Raw genomic sequence first — 23,658 nt, 5'->3', positions numbered from 1 at the left:
GAACAGAAACAGTAAGAGAGAGACCATTTATTTTTTATTTTATTTTTTAAGAAGATTACTTATTTATTTATTTGACAGAGATAGATAGAGAGAGAGAGAGCACAAGCAGGGCAAGTGGCCGGCAGAGGCAGAGGGAGAAGCAGGCTCCCTGCTTGAAGTGGGGCTCCATCCCAGGACCCTGAGATCATGACCTGAGCCAAAGGCAGATGCTTAACCAACTAAGCCATCTGGGTGCCCAGGTGCCCCTGAGAGAGAGACCATTTGTTGATGCTTCCCCTGCCTCAGGGCCTTTGCACTTCCTTCTGCCTTGGTTCTCTTTCCCCAGGTCTGGGTGTGTGGCTGGCTCCCTCTCAGCACTCACCTTTGAGGTGACATCACCTCTTCAGACAGGTCTTTCTTGACCCGCCAATTTCAAGTAACAATCCCCCTGTCTTTTTCCAGGCACATATTATTATCTGAAAGTGTCTTTTCTATGTACTTGTGCGTTTACACACACACAAGTGTAAACTCCCCACCCCCTTCCCTTGAGGGCAGTGACTTCTTTGCTTTCTTACTGCTCTTTCTGGCACCTGGAACAGTGACAGTATGTAGGGCTGTGGTAAATGTTTGTTGAATAAATAAATGCATTAATTAATTCATCCCCCCCCCCCCAGTTTCATTTTCTTTCCACCCACGGGCACAGAGGAGGCACCTGCCGCCTGGTCAGGATGTGTGCCTTGCTCAAGGTCACTCACTCTGCTGGATGGGGAGTCGGGACAGGGTCCCAGGTGGTCTCCGCACAGCGGGGCCTGGCGGGTCCCAGCGGCCCTGTTGCACTGCCTGCGTGCTGCGTTGTTTTGTGGACCAGGTGTAAACGCTTCCCAGCTAGAAGCCGTTTGTTTGGGAAATGTTGCTCCCCCTCCGTGGGTCGGCTGCGTTCTCCGCACAGCGGCTGACGCGAGGCTGAGGCTCCATAAATATTAAATGGGTATTAAAAGAAGGCTCTGCATTCCCAGTTTCCCTGATTTCTTCAAGCAGGGCCCATTGCAAACCCCCTTTATGTGAAATGCAGCATTTCACTGCGGAGCGCCTCCTGGGACGCCTTGCCGCCCGCCTTTTCTGGCTGAGTCCCCTGGTGCCGAGCTGTCCTCCCCTGCCCCCAGCTGCAGGCCGGAGGCAGGGCATGTAAGCTCATGCCCCTTGGGGGCAGGGATGGGTGGAAGCCCCTGAGACCTCCCCTTAGGCAGGGCACATAGGCTCATGCCCCTCGGGGGCAGGGACGGGTGGAAGCCCCTGAGACCTCCCCTTTCAGAGGGCTGTGCCCGGCCCGGACAGCCTCCCTGCAGGGTTGTGTGGTGGGCGAGCAGGAGAGGGACCAGGAGTCTTCAACCTCCAGCCGAGGCCTCTTGGCATCTCCCTCCCCCCACCCCCCCGCCGGGCCTGTGCTGGGCACTAGGGAAGGAGACTGGCGAGACACGTACTCGGTTCCTCCACCCATCCCTGCACCCTTTCATCCCTCCATCTATTCATCCATCCATCCGTCCATTCATGGGTCCCTCCCTCCTTACCTCCCTCCCTGGAGCCATTCATTCACTAATGCCAGGTGTATGCAAGGGTCTGCAGTGGCCCTGGGGTGACAGTAATAATGTTGGGACAATCGCTAACATTTATTGGGCACTTACTACGTGCTGGGTCCTGTGACAAGCAGTTTCCACGTGTCCCCTCATTTAATCTCCATGACTGAATGAGGGAGCTCCTGTTTTTCCCTGCATTCCGTGGATGAGGAGACAGAGCCTCCTGGAGGCAAAGCCACTAGCTCATGGTTGCAGAGCTTGGGGGGGGGGCGGGGGGGGCGGCGCTGGAGCCGCCGTGGTGGGCGGGGAGTGAGTGAGACCCAGGCCCTGCCTCCAGGAGACATCTGGCTCCTCATGGCACCCTGGAATGAGGACCCCGATCAAGGGTTCTCCGAGGAAATTCTGGCTTTGTCGAGGGGTAAAGGGCGCATCAACTTTTGCCCCCTGGAGAAGGAGGAAAAGGGGTCCGGGAGCCCTGGCGTCGGGCTGCCTGCAGCGCGACCTCGGTAGCCCGCACCCTCTGTGCTGTGCCCGGCAAGAGTCTTCACATCTCCGAGGTGCGCCTCTCCCCTCTGTAGGATGGGAGGGTAGGGATGTCCATCTCATAGGTTGGCGGCGAGGCTCGCAGAACAAGACCCCTGCGAAGTGTGGGACGGGGCGGCTCCAAACAGGAACACAGCACCCTGTCGCTGATGGGCTCAAGGGGCGGGTGGGGGGGTGCTGGAGCCCTCGGGGCACAGGACTGCATGGCTGCCACCAGGGCAGGGCCAGGCCGTACAGGGCTTCGAGACGCTGGGGCTGGAATTTCCGGCAGGGGTGTGCTCTAGTCTGCTGGCATTTGAGAACGTTTGGGTTCTCCAGGCCCTTTTGCTCACAGCCGACACCCCGTTCCGCAGATGCCCCGGTACCTGGGCAGCAGCTGCTCACAGCAGGCCCTCGATTTGCAGGTGTTACATTGAACTGAAGTGCAATCATAATAGGAACATGGAGTCTTCGCTGGGTGCTTGGTACCCGCCAGGCGCTATGCTCAGGATCCCCATTCATTTAACCTGCACAGCTGCCCTGGGAGGTGGTGTTACTGTTATGAAACTGATTTCCAGGAAGAGGCAGCTGAGGCTCAGAGAGGTTAGGACATTGGCCCAAGGTCACACAGTGAGTCTGTGCAATGTTAGGGCTCAAACCCCTGTCCAGATCTGGACCTTGGGAAGTCTGGGCCTCAGCATCTGCGGCCCCCAGGCCTCTCCCAGGGTTACAGAGGGAAGCAGGTCAGCTCCCACAGAGATTTTGTGAGTCCCGAGGCCAGGACACCCCCACTTGGGCACCTCAGAGGCCTGCCAGGCCGTCTCTGCTGGGAGGGCGGAATCACAGAGAAACAATTAACAGGACAAAGAACAGGAGCAAGTGTATCCTGGGGGAAAGCAGATTTTTTTTTTCTTGTCTTCCAAGTGGAGAAGAGGGAGAGAAGTGTGTTTCGAATCAGGATGCTTTTTGGGGGCGGGGGTGGGGGAGGGGGAGGGGGAGGATATTGCTGTTTATTACACCTTGTATGGGCATGCTTGTTGAGATTTTTAAAAAATTAATAATCCACTTCACACGTAATTAAAATGTTCTCCACTCTCTAATTTTTGTCGTTTTCCTAATCTAATTTGTTTTCTGACGGTGTCGATTCTTCTTCCATGCGCAAAGCAAAGGGGATTTTTCTTCGTTTAACGTGACTGGGATATGACTGACCAGGAAGAGTTTACATGATGTTGTTTTCTCCTCGGTTAAATTCAGTGCAAATGGAATCGGAGGGTCTTAATGATCAAAAATGGAAACAAAACACAACAAAACATCTTCAAGGCCTTATCTCTTTACAAATTAAAAAAAAATGATTATGAGAACGCAGGAGAAAGCTAGCTGGTCTTAGAAAGGAGTCATTGGCTGTGGTGGGCAGGGTGTGAGCCTGTTGGGGTAGGATGGAGACTGAGCCGGGCCTGAGTCGAACGGTCAGAGGGACGTTCAAATCCAGTCGCTGCAAATGCAGATGGCACTCTCCAAGGGAATGCAGGGCAGAGAATGATGGCATTTGCAGGCTGTGGCTCTGTGTGGATTGGATTTGGGAAGGTTTTTTTTTTTAAGTAGATCCTCTTCCGCCCCCCCGCCCCCCCCGCCCCCCCCGCCCCCCCCCCCCCCCCCCCCCCCCCCCCCCCGGCAGGGCCACCCCCTGAGCTGAGTTGGTGGAGTGCAATCTGTCTGGGAAAATCCCTTCTCTAGGCTCTGCTCAAAGATATCTTTAGGCGACACTGATGTTGAGGAAGGAATTTGCGACCGCCCGTGCTCTCCACCTGCTGGGGCTTGCAGGGGTGTGTGTGGGGGTGTGTTTGGGAGTCTGTGGGGAGGGGGCTGGGTGGCAGGGGAATCTTCCCTATTCCCCCATTCGGATAAGTGAAACTTACCTTACCTGTTTCCAGAATACCAGCCATTGTCCTGCCCCAGCTCCCGGTCACCCTGTGGGCTCTGGAGAATTTTGTGGAAGAACAACAAAAAAAAAAATGTCTTAAGTATTTAAACATGTCGGACCATGCATGCATCCATCCCCGGCGTTGTGGGTTTTTTTCTTTTCTTTTCTTTTCTTTTTTTTTTTTTTTTGGTGCCCCCCTCCCCTTCCTCTCCTTTTCTTTTTACCAAAGTATATTCATCAAACTGCTGAGTTGGAAAGATCTGTAATGAGTTTTTGAGCTGTATGACTGTGTTTTTTTTCTCTCCCCCCTTCGTCTTTCTAAATCTTCATCTGACATTAAATAAAGCAAATCCCAAACAGATTAACTGTCGTACGGTTCTGCTCCGTCTCCTCAGTCTGTTCCCAGGTCTGGCTCGGGGCCGGGCGGCGGCGGCGGTGGCGGCGGCGGCGGCGGCGGCGGGAGATGCCTGGGTGGCCAGCAGAGGTCCATGTGGCGCGCTAGGTGGGATCCCGGTGTCCTGAAGGCAGAGGCCCTGGCCCTCCTGCCCTGCGGCCTGGGCATGGCGTTCTCCCAGTCGCACGTGATAGCCGCTCGGAGACACCAGCACAGCCGGCTCATCATTGAAGTGGACGAATACAGCTCCAACCCCACCCAGGCCTTCACCTTCTACAACATCAACCAGGGCCGCTTCCAGCCACCGCATGTGCAGATGTAAGTGGGCAGGTCTGGGTGGGACCGGCTGCCTGGGGTGGGCTTGCGGACTCGGGGTGCCTCCCGGCCTCTGGGCCCAACGGCTGAGGGTGCTTGTTGGCCAGTGTGATTCTGGAGGCTCCGAGTCGGGAGGGATGTGTGGGACGTGGCTGGGACGGGCTGGAGGCCGGTCTGGCTCCGAGTCCTGTTTCAGTTGGCCAGGAGATGCTTCACAAATATTTGACAATGAGGTGATGGCACATAAAAATCCAGACTTCTGGCTTTGCTTTAGGAACCCGCAAGTCCTGGCAGCTGCGGGCCCACAAGGCCTCATGGCGATGTCTGGGGGGCTGAGCTCCAGATGCCCCCTCTTGGGATTTGGGTTGGTGACTCCTGGTCTAATTCATGTTCCTCATTGTACAACCGGGGAGACTGAGGGCCCGAGAGGGAGGGGCCTTGCTCCAGGCTCCAGGCAGGTTGGGACCCTAGTTTTGGGCTGGCTGTCTTCCCTGACCTCTACCTCTTTCTTTTGTCCAGACCCCTTTTGCTTCTATAAAGAAGGCAGAGATGCTTTCCTCAAGGACTGGGGAGTCCTGCCGCCTGCCCGCTAGGGCTGATGCAGAATTCCAGGGATGTCCCAGCAGGAAGGCCAAGGCGAGGGCACAGATTCGGGATCCCCTGGGACTGGGAGGAAACTTTCCCCTCCCTGGGTGGTTTTCTGAGGTCTGGAGAGGCAGGGGAAGCCCAGGGAGGAAGTGGCTAAACTTCCGGCTCTGCCCCAGGCAGCTCCTAGAAGACCCACCTCCTTCTTTATCCCCGACTTCTTCCAGGGCTGTGAGCACCAACTCGAGGGAGCAGTGTTAACATGGGGGCCTGGTGGCTGTCCCTTTGAGGAGACTGGAGAATCTGGCTCGTGGACCACTTTGGAGAAGGAGGCCAGGGGGTTCCCATTCCCAGGCCAGGAGGTTGGGGGTGGGCAGGTCGCTGCCTCTGGTTCCCATGTGGCTCCCTCAGGAGCCGCCCTCTGTTGGGAATTGTGAGTGCGGACAGATTCCTCATGGGAAGAAGGGCTCTGGAAGGCAGGCAGGCACCAGGCCTGGGGTGCGCTCCAGCGCTGGGCATGCACCCTCCCCTTGGTGCTTGCTTGGGAAAACGCTCCTTTCTGTGGGCACTGGGGCCTGGTGTTGTCAGTAGCTGCCTACTTTATTTTTTGGCACATTTCTACTTGGGGAACTAACTGCCTCCTATTTCCATTTTGGGGGCCATATTGGCAGGTTGGGTCAAGACGGAAGGTCCAGGTTCGCAGCATTCAATTTCTTAGTGGTGGGGACCTTGAGGCCTGGCAGGGCCGCTGCAGGGAGGGAGACCTTCCCCACGCCGGGTTTTGTCTTTTGTCCATGGGGTTAGTCCTCTGGGGCTGGAAGTGACCATGCCTGGGGTCCCCGGATGTTGGGCTGGACTCCTGCCCCAGCGGGGACGGGCAAGAGCACCTGGTGCAGGCAGAGCAGGTGGGGTTCGTGTAGCCTGTGCCCCTGCCCCACTTAGAAGGGTCCCTGGGCACCGGAGATAATGTCGTGTGGCACCGTGCAGAGCTGTCGCTTACAGGGCCCTGCAGACACCCAGCAGGCCCCAGCCCCGGAACAGAGCTAGGGGAACAGGAGGTCAGAGGGGAGGAGGCCTGCCCCACGCCCATGCCCATTGCACCCGGCCTGCTCCACGCGGCCACCTCCCAGGGCAGGGGTTCCAGGCTGCCATCGGCAGTGGGGCTCAGGGGTTTGGGCAGTGAGTGCCCCGGGAAGAGCATGCACCGAGCCCTGGTTCTGGGCTCCTCGTCCAGTGCTCCCTCATTGCCTGCTCGGGCCAGCTCCGCCTCTGAGACGCAACTTTGCATAAAGCCGGGGGAAGCCAGGGCCAGGCAGGGATTGGGGGGCTGCTTCCTCCCACCTCCCCTTCTTTCAGACTGCAGGCCCCCAGCACAAGGGAAGCGTGAGGGCTGCCGATGGTGGCTGTGCAGGTTTCCATGGCGAGTCTCCATCGCGGGAGAGACAGGGAGGATGGATGCCGCTTCCCAACGCGTGATTTATCACTGCCCTGGGCTTTGTTCTCCGGGGTGAGGGATCGAGGGGGCCGTATTTAATAAATCCACAATTTATATTCAATAACAACAGTGACAACCCAAACGTGGCCCCCGATTGAGCCGTGTGATTTATGTGGTTGCCCCAGAGACCCTGGGGGTGATGAGGCTGCCTTTGCCTGAGTAATGAATCTCTGGATCTGGACCTCTGGGTTCAGGGCCCCCAGACCAAAGATCCCTCACCCTGAGGGCCTAGAAACCCTGTGGTGGCCTAGGGAGAGCCCCTCCAGGTGCCAGCCCTTCTACCCTGGGGGGGATGGGTGGATGTGTGGCCCCATGACCGGTGAGAAGTCTTGATGGGCAGGGATGTCGTGACGGTCTGCCTGAGAGGTGCCTTGGGGGCTGGTGTCAGGCATAGTGACTCTTCTCGCTGACCTTTAAAAAGAATCCTGTTGGTGGAGACTCGAGTCATCCCATTTAAAGACCCTCCAAGCACATCTTGAAGAATGTAGCAGAGAGGCGCCTGGGTGGCTCAGTCGTTAAGCGTCTGCCTTCGGCTCAGGTCATGATCCCAGGGTCCTGGGATCGAGCCCCACATTGGGCTCCCTGCTCCACGGGAAGCCTCCATTTCCCTCTCCCACTCCCCCTGCTTGTGTTCCTGCTCTCACTAGCTCTCTCTCATCAAATAAATAAATAAAATCTTAAAAAAAAAGAATGAAGCCAAGTGGCTGGAGCATGGCTGAGCCCGGCCTGGAGCTGCCCCTGTGTGCCAGGCTCCTGGACCTCCCAGCCGTGCCCGGACAGTGAGTTCAAACCCTCTCCGATGCGCTGAGGTTTCAGAGGGCGCCCTGTGGTCCCAGCCCGTCCACACACTGAGAGGCCCCCAGAGGCGGTGGGGGTCAGCCTTGAGCCCAGAGAGGATGGAGGGGCAAGGCAGGAGGAGAGGCGAGGCCTGGAACATTCCGTGCCTCCTCCTGCCTCAGGTCCCTGCATGTGCTGTAAGTGCTGTCACTTCTGCCTCCCCCTCGCTTTGCCCTGATAACACGGACTCATTCTTCAGATCTCACCCAGCCGTCACTTCCTCGGGAAGGCTCCCCGATGGCTCGCCAGACCAGTTCTCCCCTTCCCTCAAAGCCGGCCCCAGCTCTAGGGGCTCTCCCTGCCACCAGCCTGGGGCTGGGCCCTGGAGCCTAGCACAACAGAGAGATAGAAAGAAGAAAGAAAAGGGAGTGAGAATAAGGCAGGGAGTATGGCCCCAGAAGAGTGGAGGGAGGTCAAGGAGGGATTCGTGGAGGCAGCGGCATAACCCCTGGGCTTGAAGGACCAGCAAAAGCAAAGGCCCAGAGGTGGGAAGGAAGGGCAGGCTCAGGAGGGCAGCGTGGTGGGGGTCACCTCAGAACGAGGGCCTCGTGAGAAGAGCACTGGGCATTTGTATGACACTGAGCTAACCAGTCACTGCCTGGGTCTGTTTCCCCACTGTTGAATGAGGGGAAGGGATTGGAAGGCTCTCCCATTCGGGAACACCATGGCTGATGCGCAGTCACTTGTCTAGACATGTGGTTGGACCCTCCCTGAAGGGAAGAGTCCTCTGCCCCCCCAACGGCCCCCCCATCCTTCAGAGTTCCCCATTTCCCCGGAAGTAGAGATGACGGAGGGGACGGCCTCTGTGGAGTTTCTGCACTTCCAGGGAGCCAGTGGCTCATGGGAGGGGGAGCCCCAAGAAGAGCGCCAGGGCCCAGGAAGTGGCTGCAGGGGGCACTCACATCCAGCCTTTGAGCCTCAGAGGTCCTTGAGTTTTCCCACCTTCTCCCAGAGTGAGCAGGATGTCCCCACCTTACAGAGCTGGCCTGGAGGGTGGGAGGGTCCAGGGCACAGCGAGGAGGTGGCCCAGTTGGGGTGCAGGCCTAGTCCGGGCGCCGGAGGCCATGTTCTCTATTCTGCACCCTTCCTGCCGCCATGATCCCTGTGGGAATATCCCTTGTTAGGCAGGGGAGAGGTGGCGACAGGTTTCAGGTCTTGGAGAGAAAGCTGCAACTGTCACCTTGTCTCTGGACCCTGCAGAATGTCACTGGAAAATAACCATATTGCTTTGTTTTCTCTTGTCACAGAAGGTGTTGACAAATTCCTGTTGTGAAGACCCAGGTTCAAATCTACTCTTTAACTTGCTAGCCAAGGCCTTGGATACGGGACTAATGTTTCCAACCTCAGTAACTCCCCGGGGCTGCTGTGACTCAGGTGTTAGCCAGCGTTTGGCATTACAAGTGTCAGAAACTCAATGTGAATTGTCTTAAGGATAAAAGAAGAGCTTATTGGCTCACCTAGTTAGTGAGAAAGTCCATGTTTGGACCCAGCTTCAGGTATAGCTGGATCTAGGGGTCAAATTATGCTGTCAAGCTGTCCCACCTTCTGGTATGCTCCCTTTCTTTCTCTTTCTCCATATCTTGACTCTTTTTCTTCTTCTTCTTCTTCTTCTTCTTTTTTTTTAAGACTTTATTTATTTATTTGACAGAGGGAGAGACAGCGAGAGCAGGAACACCAGCAGGGGGAGTGGGAGAGGGAGAAGCAGGCTTCCCGCGGAGCAGGGAGCCCGATGTGGGGCTCGATCCCAGGACCCCGGGATCATGACCTGAGCCGAAGGCAGACGCTTAACGACTGAGCCACAGGCGCCCCATATCTGGACTCTTCTTGTTCTTGTCCTCGTCTGTAAAATGGGCACACCCATAGTACCCTGCCCACATGGTCATCGTGAGCGCAAGGACAGTGAGTGAGTGTCATGCGCTTAGCAGATGACCAGCTCTTGATCTGGGAGAAGCATCAAGCACCCATCCCATTACTGTTTGTTGTTATTTCAATACAAAATACAAGCCAAATAGCTGACGGATGGTGCAGGGAAGTAAGAGTCTTTATTTTTTTCTCTGGGGATTATTAGGTTTGCATCCTCACTGAGCTCAGTAGCCTCAGGGTGGAGGGAAATAAGCACACAGTTAATTAAAGAGCCCGGGCTCCAGCGGCAGGCCAGTCCCACTGGAGGCCTCAGAATTCGCACTGCCCTTGGCTGGCTGGTGGCGGGCGGGGCTGAGGCCTGCTCAGGCTCCTTCCTAAGGAACTCAGGGGGGGAGAGCTTGTTGGGACCAGAGGTGGCCCTGGAGGTGGCATCTCGCTCCCTGTCTCCGCCGTCTTCATCTCTCTTGTCTCTTTGACTTGTCCTCTGTCACCTTGTGGCATGCCCACGACCTCAGCGTGTGTAGGGGTGAATGAGTGAATGAATGAAAAATGAATCTGACTGGCTCACTCATGTTCCTGTGCCAGGACGAGAGCCCCGTCGTGATAGGCTTCCCTTGGTCCAGTAGCTGTGTTGGGGCAGCAGGATGTGCAGGTGATCCACAGGCCTGCCACCTGCCAGACTGTCTGTCAGGGTGTGGGGGGAGGGAGGAGGCAGAGGAGGGAAGGGACTCAGAGAACAGAGGGGTGGGAGGGGAGATTTTAGCTCCCAGACCAGCTCAGGTCCTACCTCCCCCTGGAAGCCTCTGTGGAGCCCCTTGCTGGGGTAGGGCCTTCCCTGGCCCCCAGCTTTTCTGTTGCCCCATCAAAGCTGCCTGGCCAAGTCTGTCTCTGCCATCAGTCTGGAGTCTCTGGCCCTGGGATCAGGCCTGGTTCATCCCTGTGGCCCCAGCATTGAGCTCAGGGCTGGCCCACAGCGGGTGGGCAGAATGAATGAATGAATGAATGAAAGGATGCCTGTATGCAGAGGGAAGAGGAAGAGCCCCAGTGCCTTCTTGCTGGTTGCCATCGGACTCAGGGACTCTTCCTCTTCTCCCCGGTCACACCACCTCGCTTGGACCTGCTGGGGGTCTAACTCGGCTTGACCACCCCCCTCAAGGGCCAAGCAGGCTCCCTCCGGTCCCGGCACCGGGATGCCATGGAGAGAGGCTGGCTTGGCGCCTCCGACTGTGGTGGATAGAGCGTTCTAATGCTCCCTGCACATTAGCATGCTGAACCCACGTCTCTCGTAAGGTGTTAATTAAATTTCTTCGAAGTATATTGTCTGAAAAAAAAAAAAGGATAATTAGAAAGATGTCTTTAAAAGTATTTATGTAACTGATATGGTACTGCTTTTGGTTTGCCGCATAATTAGATTTAAACACAACTCCTCGAGCGGCATACTCATTTGGAGATAGCTGCTTGTTGAAATGTCATTGCGTTGTTTTTAAGAGTTTTGAGCCTGGCAAAATCATTCAGCTGAGGAGGCTGAACGTGGCAGGGAGAACACTGAACTGGGAGCACGGAGCTGGGTTCGTGTCCCACAGTCTCCCCTTATTCCCTGGCACGCCGGGGGCCACTCTCTCAGTGCCATCGTCTGCGGAAACAGAGGGCTGTGGTGGGCTTCCCGGAACAAGAAGTTACATTCCGGCAGCTCTTTTAATTTTCTGATAATTTTTGCTTAGTGAGGTAGCTCCATTTTACAGGCAAGCAAAGCAAGGCCAAGTTGAAGGTCATACATTAGTGATAAGGGGCAGAGCTGGGGTTCGAATCTTGGTCTTCTAATTCCAGGACTCTTTTCCTACACACCCCTGGGAGACCCTTGTTTTTGTTTTGCTTGTTTTGTTTTTAAAGATTTTATTTATTTATTTGAGAGAGAGAGAGAGGGAGAGCACGAGCTGGGGGCGGGCAGTGGGGGAGGGACAAGCAGACTCCCCGCTGAGGCTTGATCCCAGGACCCTGAGATCGCAACCCGAGCTGAAGTCAGATGCTTAACCGCCTGAGCCACCCAGGCGCCCCGGAAAGCCCTTGTTTTAAAAATGATGGGACCGGGGCGCCTGGGTGGCTCAGTCGTTAAGCGTCTGCCTTTGGCTCAGGTCATGATTCCAGGTCCTGGGATCGAGCCCCGCATCGGGCTCCCTGCTCGGCAGGAAGCCTGCTTCTGAACCCTCTCCCACTCCCCCTGCTTGTGTTCCCGCTCTTGCTGTGTCTCTCTCTGTCAAATAAATAAATAAAATCTTAAAAAAAAAAATAGGGCGCCTGGGTGGCTCAGTTGGTTAAGCGACTGCCTTCGGCTCAGGTCATGATCCTGGAGTCCCGGGATCGAGTCCCGCATCGGGCTCCCTGCTCAGCGGGGAGTCTGCTTCTCCCTCCGACCCTCTTCCCTCTCGTGCTCTCTATCTCTCATTCTCTCTCTCAAATAAATAAATAAAATCTTTTAAAAAAAATAAAAATAAAAATAAAAATGATGGGACCATCTCAGAGTTTAGAAAAACTGCCTTGGTTTCATGTGCTCCTGTGAAATCCCCGCTTTCCCACGCGGCTCTCCCTGGGTGCTGTGTGTGCTCCGAGGGGCGCTGCGGGGGGGCAGCTCTTTCACTAGGACCAGAGACGATAGCCCTTGCATTGTTGATGGGGCTGATGGCGTGCCTGAGGGGATGAAACTGGTTTGTAGGGGGTGAAAAAAAGCTTATTCTTCTTATTATAAAGCCAAACATACATACATGAACACATATACAGCTGTCTGTGGTGTTAAAATCTCACGGGAGGGGAGCGAGTGGGGAAAAAACAGCTAAAGAGGCCCCACCGGGGGTGATGGGAGAGAGGGTTAGCAGTGGCCAAACGGGGGGTTAGCTGCCACACTCGCACTGTGCCCACTGGTGCTCCCCACTCCTTACCTCCTTGGACCCTCCGAGGGCCCCGTGTTATAGAAGGGAAACTGAGGCCCAGGGGAACACACATTTTTGCCCGGCTGGCGAGCAGGAGAGTCAGGACTCAGACCCCTGATGTCCCACTGGGAAGGCTGGGCACACTGTCTGTGTTTGGGGTGGATGTGGTCCGAGCGGACGGGGCTGTGAGCTGTGGCTTTGGCTACGGGCTGGACATGGGTCACCTGCAGTTTCTTCTCTCCCTGCAGGGTGGACCCCGTGCCTCATGATGCCCCAAAGCCGCCTGGCTACACCCGCTTCGTCTGTGTGTCTGACACCCACTCGAGGACAGACCCCATCCAGATGCCCTACGGCGACGTGCTGATCCACGCCGGGGACTTCACAGAGCTGGGGCTCCCAAGCGAGGTCAAGAAGTTCAACGAGTGGCTTGGTAGGTGCTGGGCAGGAGGTGGCCTTGCTCTGCTCCCCGGGGAAGCCCTCCCTGACCTCCCACTCTCTGTCACACCTCGACGTCTCCTACCCCAGCACCTGTCTCAGCCGTGACTTGTTTGTGCAATTCTTTTGGCCTGGGAGATGCCCTCCCGAAGGGATTTTGCTCAGGTCTATTTATGTCCACTGGCGTGTCCAGCCCCCGGTGCCTGGTACAGGTAGGTGTTCAACAAATAATTGGTGAGTGAATGAATGAATGAATGAATGCCTCTCTGGGAATGGTGATGTCTGGGCAAGCACCACCCACTGCCCTTGTGATGGCTTCCCCAGTGAGGGGACCTGCCAACAGGGGACCCACGCAGGCCCTCCCGGGGGCAGCTCTGGGTAGGGGCAGCTGAGCGCTGTGGGCAATGGTGGGCGATGATTTATAAGCATACCCCCAGGGATTTGTCTTCAGCTTTTTGCTTTCTTCCCAAACAAAAAACAACATGAATATGGAGCGCCCCTGGGAAAAGCCGCTTGCTTGGAATCCAGAGAAACCTCCGAGGGTGTTGTTTCTGCTGTGGCCTGGGGGACAGATGGAGGGCCCCTGGGTGGCCTCACTACAAGCTTCCGGTCTTGGAGGTGTGGGTGCAGGGCCGGCCCACCTTGGGGCCCAGCCCCGCTCCCTGGCTGCCAGCCGGTCCCACCCCCAGGGCCCTCCTGCTGCACACTTGGCTGGGAGTTCTGTGAGCAGAGGGCCAGGAGCGGCGCGGGGAGGCTGCAGTGAGCAAGGGGCCCAAGCTCTACCAGTAGAGACAAATATTTACAAGCAAGGCCTTCCCCTCCGCTTGGCAGTCTTGGAGCTTTAAATATTGATTTTTTGAATGGGAAATTCTGATCAAGTGCCCTGCTTGGGCTGGACCGTGTGAAGACCGGGGTGGGAGAGAGCTCCTGCAGGGTGGGTCGGCCGCAGGCTTCTGCCCAGCCCCGTGCTGCCTCCTGGCCCTGGCCGCACCCTAGGAGGGGGTCCTCGCTGGCTTCTCATCCCCCTGGCTGTGGGTCTCCAAGGATGTGAGGCTGCACTTGGCTGAGCCAAGAGCCTATGTCTGAGGCAGATGCCAGGCTCCCACTGTGGGCCAGATAGTATGTCACTTTATTGTTTATGTTCACTTGCGTGAATGAATGAATGAATGAATGACTCTGGGAATGGCGATGCCGGGGGCAGGCTGTGGGTACCGGCATACATGACTTTTGGAAACTAGGTGAATTTAGGGACAGGTGCTGTTTTTGTCCTAATTACGAAGTAGAGGATGTCAGCCCGAGGTTCTCCAGGATGGGGACTGTTTCCGACGAGCCCCCGGCCCACGACGAGGTCCCATCCCTGTGGAGTGGATGAATGGACCAAACAGGTGGGCCACGTGCTGTTGGTGCAGGGAAAGGGGGCTGTTTCAGGCCGAGGGGACAGCGGAGGCCGTGCGTGCTGGTGGACACTGGAGAGGAGCCACTGTTTGCCGTGGCCGGCGTAAGCGGCTTTGGGACATTGAGGGTCCTGGAAGAGAGGGCTGTGCTGACCACGACTCTGAGCCTCAGGATCACTGGAGGCACAGGGGGCCAGCACGGTGAGCTGGGCATTTTAGAGACATCGTTCTACCTGCCTCTTCACAGAAGTCAGAACAACCAAGGGAATTTGGGGGTCTTCATAATTTGCACTTGGAGCTGCATCGATTTATTTGCCTGGGTTGTTGCTGGGGGTGGGGAGTGTGAGCTTTCAAAGGGGTCTCCCTTTTAGAAAAGGTTCCTTTCCCCCAGGCTTCTCCCCTTGGCTGCCTCAAAGTGTTTGTAGACGTCATTCAAGTAGGGTGGGCTGGGGTTGGGGGGCTTTAGACCCAAGAATGAGGAGTCCCTCTTGTACTTGACTGAGTGGCAAGGAATTCGCTCGTGAGTGAACGTTTAAATCGGAGCAGCTTCTAGAAGTCCATCTGCAGCTGGCTTTTTGGGAACCTGCTTGTACGAAAGAAAGACTCATCCTCCGCGGGCTGGCAGTTCAGGTCCCCGGGGATGTGGTGGTCATGGCTGAGAGGTGGGCAGTGTGCTCATTAGGTCCATGTAGGTGCATCCATCTGGACACATGTGCATCTTTAGACAGCTAGTGTTTAGTGAGCGATAGTACGTGCCAGACACTCTTCTATGCCCGTTGTGTGTGTGATCAAATCATTAATCCTCCTGACAACAGAATGAGGCGGGAGCTGTTGTCATCCCCATTTTGCAGAGGAGAAAACCGAGGCCCAGAGAAGTGAAGTGACTCACCCAAGGCCACACAAATAGTAAGGGGTGGAGCTAGGATTCCAAGGCAGGCAGCTGGACTCCAGAGCTGAGCTCATGCTGACCTGTATCTCCTTTCGGTGAAGTCTCTCTGATTCAGTGTAACTGGACTTTGCCAATTGGGGCCGGATGTCCTGGGTCTGCTTCCTGTCCCACTAATTACAGAGGCCACGTGACCTCTCTGAGCTTCAGTGGCCTCATTTTCGAGGCAGGTGGTCAGACTCCCCTTTGCCCTGCCTCCCTCTTTACAGGTGGGTTGTTTCCAGGCTCCATTAGGATGGAGGAATTGACTGAGTTTTATAAACTGTGAAGTGCTGTGTACCTCGTACTATTGCCCCCACGAGCTGGCATTTGCCAGATCAGGCCTCCCCTTGGGGTAGAGGGAGGGGTCATGGGTGGGTCCCACAGGAGGGGACATCTGATCATGAGGTCATGAGGCTGAGCAGCAGGGAGAAGGGGTAGAATAGTTTGTGTGCAAAAGTGTGTGGAGTTTCTGAGAAATGTTGATGTATGATCTTAGCTACGTCAGCAGTTTACACACACACACACACACACACACACACACACACACACGCACCCGGAGAAAAGACCAGAAGGAAGTACTCATTCACCCATTCAGTCTTTCTCATTGAGAACCCACCACGTGCCACGTGTGTCTCAGGTACTGGGGTGACAGTGGGGCGGGAGGAACAGGGCACGCTCGCATTCTGATGATGGGGACATGGTGCATCCAGGGAGGCGGGCTCGTGTTCACGTAGGCCTGTGGGCCAGGGACCAGAGTTTGGGGTTGATTCTAAGTGCAATGGGGATTTGGGGGAGGTTCATTAGGGGAGTGACCTTTAAAAAGGTGTTTGAAGGCCTGGATTGCAGAGTTAGATTGGAAGCAAGGAGACCAGTGAGGGCAAAGTCTCTGGAATGTTCCAGAACCGATGTCTGAGTGGGAGGATCATGGGGGGGGGATTTTCTTCTTTATGGTTTTCTCTCTCTTCCACCTCGATTTTCTGTAGGGAGCATGTGTTATTCTGGTGGCATCATATCAAGGGAACAGTAAAATCTTAGTTTTTTAAAATATTTATTTGAGAGAGAGAGCATGAACAGGGGGAGCGGCAGGCAGAGGGAGAAGCAGGCTCCTCACTGAGCAAGGAGCCCGTTGCGGGGCCTGATCTCAGGACCCCAGGATCATGACCTGAGCCAAAGGCAGACGCTTCACCAACTGAGCCACCCAGGTGCCCCAAAATCTTATTGCGTTTAAAGAAATCCTGGCCTCTCTGGTATCTGGTACAGGGTGGGGGTGAGGGCAGCACTGGCCTCAGGCCAGTACTAGTGTCATCCAGCCACTCAGGAGGTCACCTGGAGCCCTTCCCTAGGCTAGCAGGGCCCCACCTGCCTCACAGCCCCACTGGCCCAGGCTCTTCTCGGATAAGAAGCTTACAGATTTGAAATTCACAGCCGGCTTCTTCCCTGTTCATTGATGTCATGGAAAGCATTTAAAATCATATTCCAGGGGCCACCTCCAGACAGACAAGAGGAGATTTAAGAAGTTAATAAAGGCCTTCTTTATAAGTCAAGATTAGGCACCTAACTGGGGGTGTGTGGCTAATTTCAGGCTGACTCTAATTTGCTGGCAGGTGCATTGCTCTGGCCTTGGCCGTGAGTGGTGACCATGTTCTGCCCATTTACAGGGTTCTTTCTGGGTCTGAGTTCGTTGGAGGGGGTGGGATTGGGGGGTGGGTGACAGGGTTCTCCTGAGAAGACCATTAATGTCTTTCCTGTTGGCCATTAATATCCCAAATATATTCGTGAAATGGAAATGCCAGCTTGATTTGTAAATGTTCCAGGGAACAGCTAAACAATTGCTAAGGACAGGCTTTCCAGCTCTAAGGAGAGAAAGGGACAGCAAAACTTGCTGAAAATGGAAGAGAATGTGCTAGAAGCTCCTTGCTACTCCACCCCTAAAGACCTCAGTGTCACCCGAGCCACACTGGCGAACTGCAGGCCTTGTTCTCAGCTCTGGGTCTTGGCTCATGCTCTCCCCCCAGTGGAGAACATTCCTCCTCCATCCTATGGAGTCCTGCCCACCCTCCGGGGTCGCTGCCTGTGAAGGCTGCCCCACCCCATTGGGCAGCATTGGTCTCTCTTCCCTCTGTGTATCTGTGTACTCACAGCTCCCCATTCAGGCCCTGGTGGCGGCCCTCACTTCGTGGCAGGGAATTATCTGTGCCTTCATACCCCTGTCCCCCACCTAGACCGGCAGCCCCTGGAGGGCAGGGCTGAGCCTCATCCCCAGCAGCAGCCAACGCTCGGCCCCAGGAGGCCCTGGACAGAGGCTGTGGGCCCGGCTGGACTGGCGTGAGTGGGGCACTGGTGCACGGTGAGCCCGTCACTGTGTCCCCAGCAGGCTGTGCACAGCCAGCTGCCGTTGGGGGGGAATAGCAATAAGAGGGGGCTCTGAGGGGCATAGGCTGTTGCAACATGGAATTTGGGGTGAGTCTGAGAAGACCCAGGGTCGGAGGCTGAGATGGGGTCTCCACGATGAGGCCAGGAGGTGAGGCCAGCAGGGATCTGGACCCAAGCAAAGTGGGCCAGGTATGTCAGGTGGGCGTATGGGGACCCGCTCGGAGGCCAGGGCTGCTGAGGGCAGGAGGAGAGGCTAAGCCGCAGTGCTCCCACCTCCCAGGATGCCGGCTGACCCGAGGCCTCGACACCACGCACATCTGACCCCAGGCAAGAACACCAGGCTGTTGGCTCCGAGTGCCGGCCATGCCGTCGAGAACTGAGTGTCTGAGCTGATGCGCAAAGCACACCACCGGGCTTGTTCCCTGGGGCCAGCAGGTGCCGGGCTGGCCTCCTCAGCTCCCACCAGGAGAATACTGCAGCCTCTGTACCCCGCTCCCACCCCCCAGCTCCCGCGGCCTCAGACCCCTGCACGGGCCCCAGGAGTGACTGCCCGGAGGCCACTGGCGGCTCGTCTTCATCTCTTCTCTCCTCTCCTCGCTTCTCTGCGGAGCTGGACGCCGCCCCGTCTAACTTGGGTTCTCCTTCTGCGGTGCCCACACCCCTGTCCTCTTGGCACTGTTCCGTGTCCAACCCCCTTTGTTCCTTGTTTTGTTCCTGCCACTGAAGGCGACTCCTCCAGGGGGGCCGACCCTGGGCCTTTCCAGGTGATAATCACGCGGGTCCCCGGTGCTGGCTCCAGCCCAGACCCGCAGACACCTCCCCCTCTCTCCCCAGTCAGCTTTCTCTTTGAGATCCAGCTGATGTATTGTTCACTCTTCCCAGAAGATACCTCCTCCTGGCTGACCACCGGGATTTCAGGCTCATTCTGTCCCAAACCTGTGACCCATTCCCATTGGGCTATGCAGCGTGACCCCCCGGCCTCCATCCACAGCCTCTGTGCCCTCTCCCTTCCCTCGGAGGCTGGTATCAGCTGTCACTTACTGTTATTCTGACCCTGCTGCTTGTCTCCTCCACCTGCTTCTGTCACCTGCTGAGCCGCCGTGGGCACCTGGCCGGGCTCGCCTTCCTCCGGGAGGATCCTGTGGGCCCCTGGAGGGTGGAGACGGTGCCCCGCGCTGACCACAGGGCCCTGTCTGGCCCGGAGGGTGCTCGGCGGGAGGGTGTTTGTTGAGTAACGCGTGGCAAGGTCTGTGAAGCACATGACACACCAGTTAATTAAGTGGCATGCTACCCTTAGCGGAATCAGGCAGGGCAGGAAGATGAGGGCCTGGTAATGGAGTATTTGGAAGTTATAATTAACTTTTTACTGGGGCCCTAGCATGAAACAATACGTAAGACAATATAAAAGGGGTCCAAGGATTTAGTTAAATAGAGCTGGGTCTTTTGCAAGTAAACCCTTAATTAAAATCGGTGAGGGAGGAAGGGAGAGGAAGGGAAATGGGGAAATCACTCCGAGGCGGAGTCTGGTTCTTGCTTCGTCTGCCACAGTGTTGAAGGCCTGAGGGCTGCAGAAACGGGCTGCCCACAGCCCTTGGCCTCTCTGTGATGCAGTCCAGCAGCCCGTGGAGTGGGCTCCGGGGGGAGTGAGGGGACCCGGGACGGAGCAGGGCGCTGGCCCTCCCCAGGCAGGAACCGGAGGCACGGGGGGTTGTTAGAATTTTTGGGGAATGACTGTTCCACGGCAGCCAGAGGTGACCACCCCCTCAGCCACCTCTCCTTCTCCAGGGGCAGCCCCAGTTCTGGGTGTTTTCCACTCTCGGTCCACCCTTCCTGTCGGGGGCCACCCTCCCCTCTCTGTCACCCTCAGCTCTGTCCCCAGCAGCGTGTGCGAGGCCCCCCCCCTCTGGTCTTGTTCCTTTAGCTGTAACCTTCCGACGCCCATCCTTCCCGCCTCACCTCACCCAGCGCTTTTGACCTGTGTGTGCATCATCGGCTTGCCACGCTTGGGCCGGGACCTCACCCCCGCTTGCGCTACTTCACGCTCCGTACTTGCCACGCGGCGTGCCTCCTGACCGCTGCCGTGGCGTGGTGTGGGGGGCATCCCCCACTTTCGGTACCAGGCTGCAGAGACAGTGCCTGGCTGGCCCCACTAGCGGGGAACGGGACACTTGCCGGGGTCGCCCCAGCTGTTGCCAGTGTGCCCTCCAGGCGACAGAGCCTTCCCCTGTCCGGCATCACGGGGGCAGGGCAGAGTGGGGGCGGGAGATCTCCTGGCCATGGCTGACTTCCCCAGGGCTGTGAGCCACTCAGGCTCTGCAGGGACCGGCCTCACACTGATCCGTGGTCAGGACCCGCAGCCTCTTCGCCGGAGCAGGGGACAGAGCACTGAAGTCAGGGTTCCCGGGGCCCACTTCTGGCTCTGCCCCTTACCCGCCGGGGGACCTCGCTTTCACCCCACTGAGTGTCCAAACTCCAGAAAGTGTGTCACGTGGACCGTGTGTTATGTAAGACCCGCCTGGTGCCCCAGGTCCGCATTCTTCCTGGCCTCTCGGCCCTGGGTGGGTGGGTGAGGGTCTGCCTCTCCTGCTGGGCTGTGACCATGGGAGGACAGGGGAGGGGTCCATGCTCACCCCAGTCCATACATGTCTTAGGAGCCCCCTACGTTCGCTGGCTTGATCTTGGAGGTTCAGGGATGACCACCACAGGTGCGGTCCCTGCCCAGGGGGCCTGGGGACGATTAAATAAAGAGGATCATTTTGGTGATTAAATCAGTAAATCAGGTCAACAAATAGGGGAGGTGATAGTGCCTGGGGCAGGGGTTCATCTGACATAAGGTGGCCCCAGAAGCCCCCTTCGCAGCTGGAGGCCCACAAGGCTGAGCCCAGTGGCCATGGAGGCCCAGGGAGGAGGCCCAGGGAGGAGGCCCCGGCCTGCTGACCGGCAGCCTGCAGCCGGGGCGAGGACGTGGATTTTATTCTAAGTGTCAAGGAGGCCACTGGGGCTGAGGCAGGGGAGTGACATGATCCGACCCAGTGTTTCGAAAGACTCCTTTGGCTGCTGGGCGGAGCCGGGCTGTGGCAGGCAGGGAGGACGCCGGGTACCAGGAGAGGCCACACAGGTGTTGGCGAGAGGCCAGGGGAGCTGGGACTGGACCTGGGGGCAGCCTTGGGGGCAGAGCGCAGTGCAGGCTTTGGCTGCAGTTTGGAGGTGACAGCAGCAGGATTTGCTGATGGGAGGTATGGGCGGAGGGTGAGGGGATCCCTGCCTGGCATGAGGCGGACACCCAACGAGTGTTGGTTAAGCGAAGGAAGAAAAGAAAAGAGAAATTTTTATAATGCGGTCACGTCAATCAAAATGTTCAGCCAACTCTTGTTGCTTTTTTTGTTTTTCATTTTTTTTTAAGATCTTACAATGGTCCTCATTGAGTATGTCCAGTCGACCTAAAGTGGGTCCTCATTCATTTGCTCATTAGTTGGACACCATGGCCTGATTCAGACCTTTCCAGAAACATGTGATTCTTGCAAAGACTCAAGACTGAATATTTAATACAAAAATTTTCTTGGACTTCTGTCCCCATGTCATTTCTGGCAACTTTCTGCTCAGGAGCTGGTCAGTGTCTGAGGATTTTGGTTGCAGGTGGCACAGGGGCCAACGTGGCTGATAAGCAGGTGCTTGCCTAGGTGTAAGATTGATGCTCAGATGAAAAATTGGTGAACGGTAGAGCAGAGATTTGGTGCTCATTTAAAAAATTAAATTTCTATATTCATAAAAAAATTATTCACAAAGCCAAAGTATGTTTTAGGGGCTAAAGAGAGAAAATTACCTTCTAATAAAGACGAAAAAAAAGTCTAGAATTCTAAGTTGTGGTCTAATGATTTTGACTAGCTGTAATTACAACAGATTCATATTAAGGTATAAGCCCCTTGAAAGGTGTGTTTAAGTGCTAATTATCTTTTTTTTTAAAGATTTTATTTATTTATTTATTTTAGAGAGAGGGAGGGGCAGGGTGAGGGAGAGGGAGAGAGAAAATCTCAAGCAGACTCTGCACTGGTCTGGATCTCACGACCCTGAGATTATGACCTGAGCCAAAATTAAGAGTCAGACGCTCAACCAACTGAGCCACCCAGGCGCCCCTTAAGTGCTAATTATTTATTTACAAAACAGAATGGCTTTGGAAATGAATGAGACCTACTGGTGTCTCATTCACACTGTGTGTGTGTGTGTGTGTGTGTGTGTGCGCGCGCGCACGCACGCGCATGCGTGTGTATTTCAAACATGTTTTGCAAGATCATCATCCTAAAAATTTCTGCCTTAAGAGCAACAACAAAAAATTTATATTTAAACAAGGTACAGATGCACATCTCTGGAAGGCTTAGGCTCCCTGAAAGTTCTTCCTTTGTTTTATTTTGTTATTTTGGGGGATTTTTTCCTTGCTTATCTATATCCCATTTTCTGCCAAAAGATTTGAGATGCTTTTTATAAAAACAGTAAGAATAGTAAAATGGTAGAATATCAAGGATAAATTAAAAGCTAAGATTAAAAAAAAGAAAAAAATTAGAGTAGTTCAGAAGGCAGGCCCAGGGCTACATGGACCCTCTGAGCTGGAAATCAGAGCCTGAGCTTCCTGGGGGCCAAAGTGAAAAGGGAGATGCATTTGGTAAATGGCTTTGATCACTGGGAGGAGGAAATGTGCAAGGCCCTCTGATTGATCCATCCCCTGTGTCATGTTGGATGTCTATCTCATTCAGCTGTGAGTGTCTTGAAAACCAGACTTGTGTCCCTGTCATTTCTGTGCAGGAGGATCTCGGTAAAGATTTTTGTATTTAGACAATAACAATGAATCTTTGTTTGACGTTTCTCAGTATATTAATTGTGTCCATGTCTGGCATTCATTTTGTGCCCCACCCCCTTCGGATTGATTGAAGTTTCTTTTTTTCCCTCTACTGGTTTGGAAATTTTACATTCTTTTTCAATTTGCTTAGTGGTTACTCATAAATTTTTAATATGCATCTGACTTAACTCAGTCTAAAATTAATCAACACCTCCGTTCTTCCCTGAAGGTGCCTGGAACGCACCCACTGCCATCTTACATATCTTTGGTGTCTGGTGTCTCACTTCTAATTTGTTTTTAAGCCTGCCCTGGAGTAGGCATCATCATGATTATTAATAATAATTGTTTCCAGTTTTTACTTGTTTATTCAACGTATGCTTGCTGAGCACTTGTTATGGTGCTGGGCATGATTCTGGGCGCTGGGGATGCAGTAGTGAACAAACAGAAGACCGGTCATGGTTAAAGAGAGCTCTAGTGTGTTGGGGACTCAGGATAAGGGGTCAGGGCAGGACCTTCTGATGAGGTGACATTTGAGCAAAGACCTGAATGGGGGGAGCCAGTTAGGGAGGGCGTTCTGGGCAGAGGCAGCAGCTCTGAGTCAGCAGTGCTGGTGGACACCTTTGAAGACCCCCGGGGAGGCACATGGCTGGATTGCCATGGAGGGCTTGAGGGAGAGAATGGGGAAAGCAGAGACTGGATGGGGGATAGGAACCAGGTAGGGAAGGTCAGGTGGCTTCATGTAGGAAGCGGAACTTGAGGGAGACCTTGGCATTTGGGCAATGTTTGGTCAAGGGAAGTGTGGGTTTAGGCAGGGGAAGGGGCAGGCTAACCAAGGGTCTGAGGCTGGAGCTTTGACTTGCCATTGGTTTGCAATCATTCACTCACTCAACAAACGTTTATTGAGCACCTGTCTTGTCCTAGATCCTGTGCTAGGTACTGAGGATGTAGTGGGTAGCAAAACAAACAAGACTTCTACTAGGGAGACATATACATAAGAAAACACCATGGCAGGACGGAGACAAGGTGAAATGGCAGCCTGTGACCCATCTGGGTTTAACTCACAACTCACCTGCCTCCCAGGTGTGAGACCAGGGGCAGGTGACTTACCTGCCCTGGGTCTCAGGTCCCCATCTGTACAATGGGTCTCCCAGGCTGGTGGTCATGTGGAGGAGGGATGTCGTGTTAATAATCACATGGGCTCCGGAGCCTTTGCTGGGTTTCCCTCCATGACCCTCTCCCCGCTGCAGAGCATCTTCACTCGTTAGTGCTTATTCAAGGCTGTGGAATC

The 23,658-nt window shown here is 55.3% G+C and overlaps 1 protein-coding gene across 2 annotated transcripts in view; it reads left to right on the top strand.

Annotated features, from left to right (window-relative positions):
- Window positions 1-23,658, top strand: part of MPPED1 (metallophosphoesterase domain containing 1) — a 77,957-nt gene that overhangs the window by 8,077 nt on the left and 46,222 nt on the right. For both annotated transcript variants that reach the window (XM_027591814.2, XM_027591815.2), the window contains exons 2-3: window positions 4,392-4,708; window positions 12,658-12,839. In XM_027591814.2, coding sequence (XP_027447615.1) covers window positions 4,485-4,708; window positions 12,658-12,839 — 406 coding nt within the window. In that variant the 5' untranslated portion in view covers window positions 4,392-4,484. The remainder of the gene's footprint in view (window positions 1-4,391; window positions 4,709-12,657; window positions 12,840-23,658) is intronic.

This window comes from Zalophus californianus, chromosome 9 (assembly GCF_009762305.2).
Source record: "Zalophus californianus isolate mZalCal1 chromosome 9, mZalCal1.pri.v2, whole genome shotgun sequence".
In the NCBI taxonomy this organism is placed as follows: domain Eukaryota; kingdom Metazoa; phylum Chordata; class Mammalia; order Carnivora; family Otariidae; genus Zalophus; species Zalophus californianus.
Note: the sequence above shows the minus strand (reverse complement) of the source record. Positions and strands in the feature narration are given on the sequence as shown.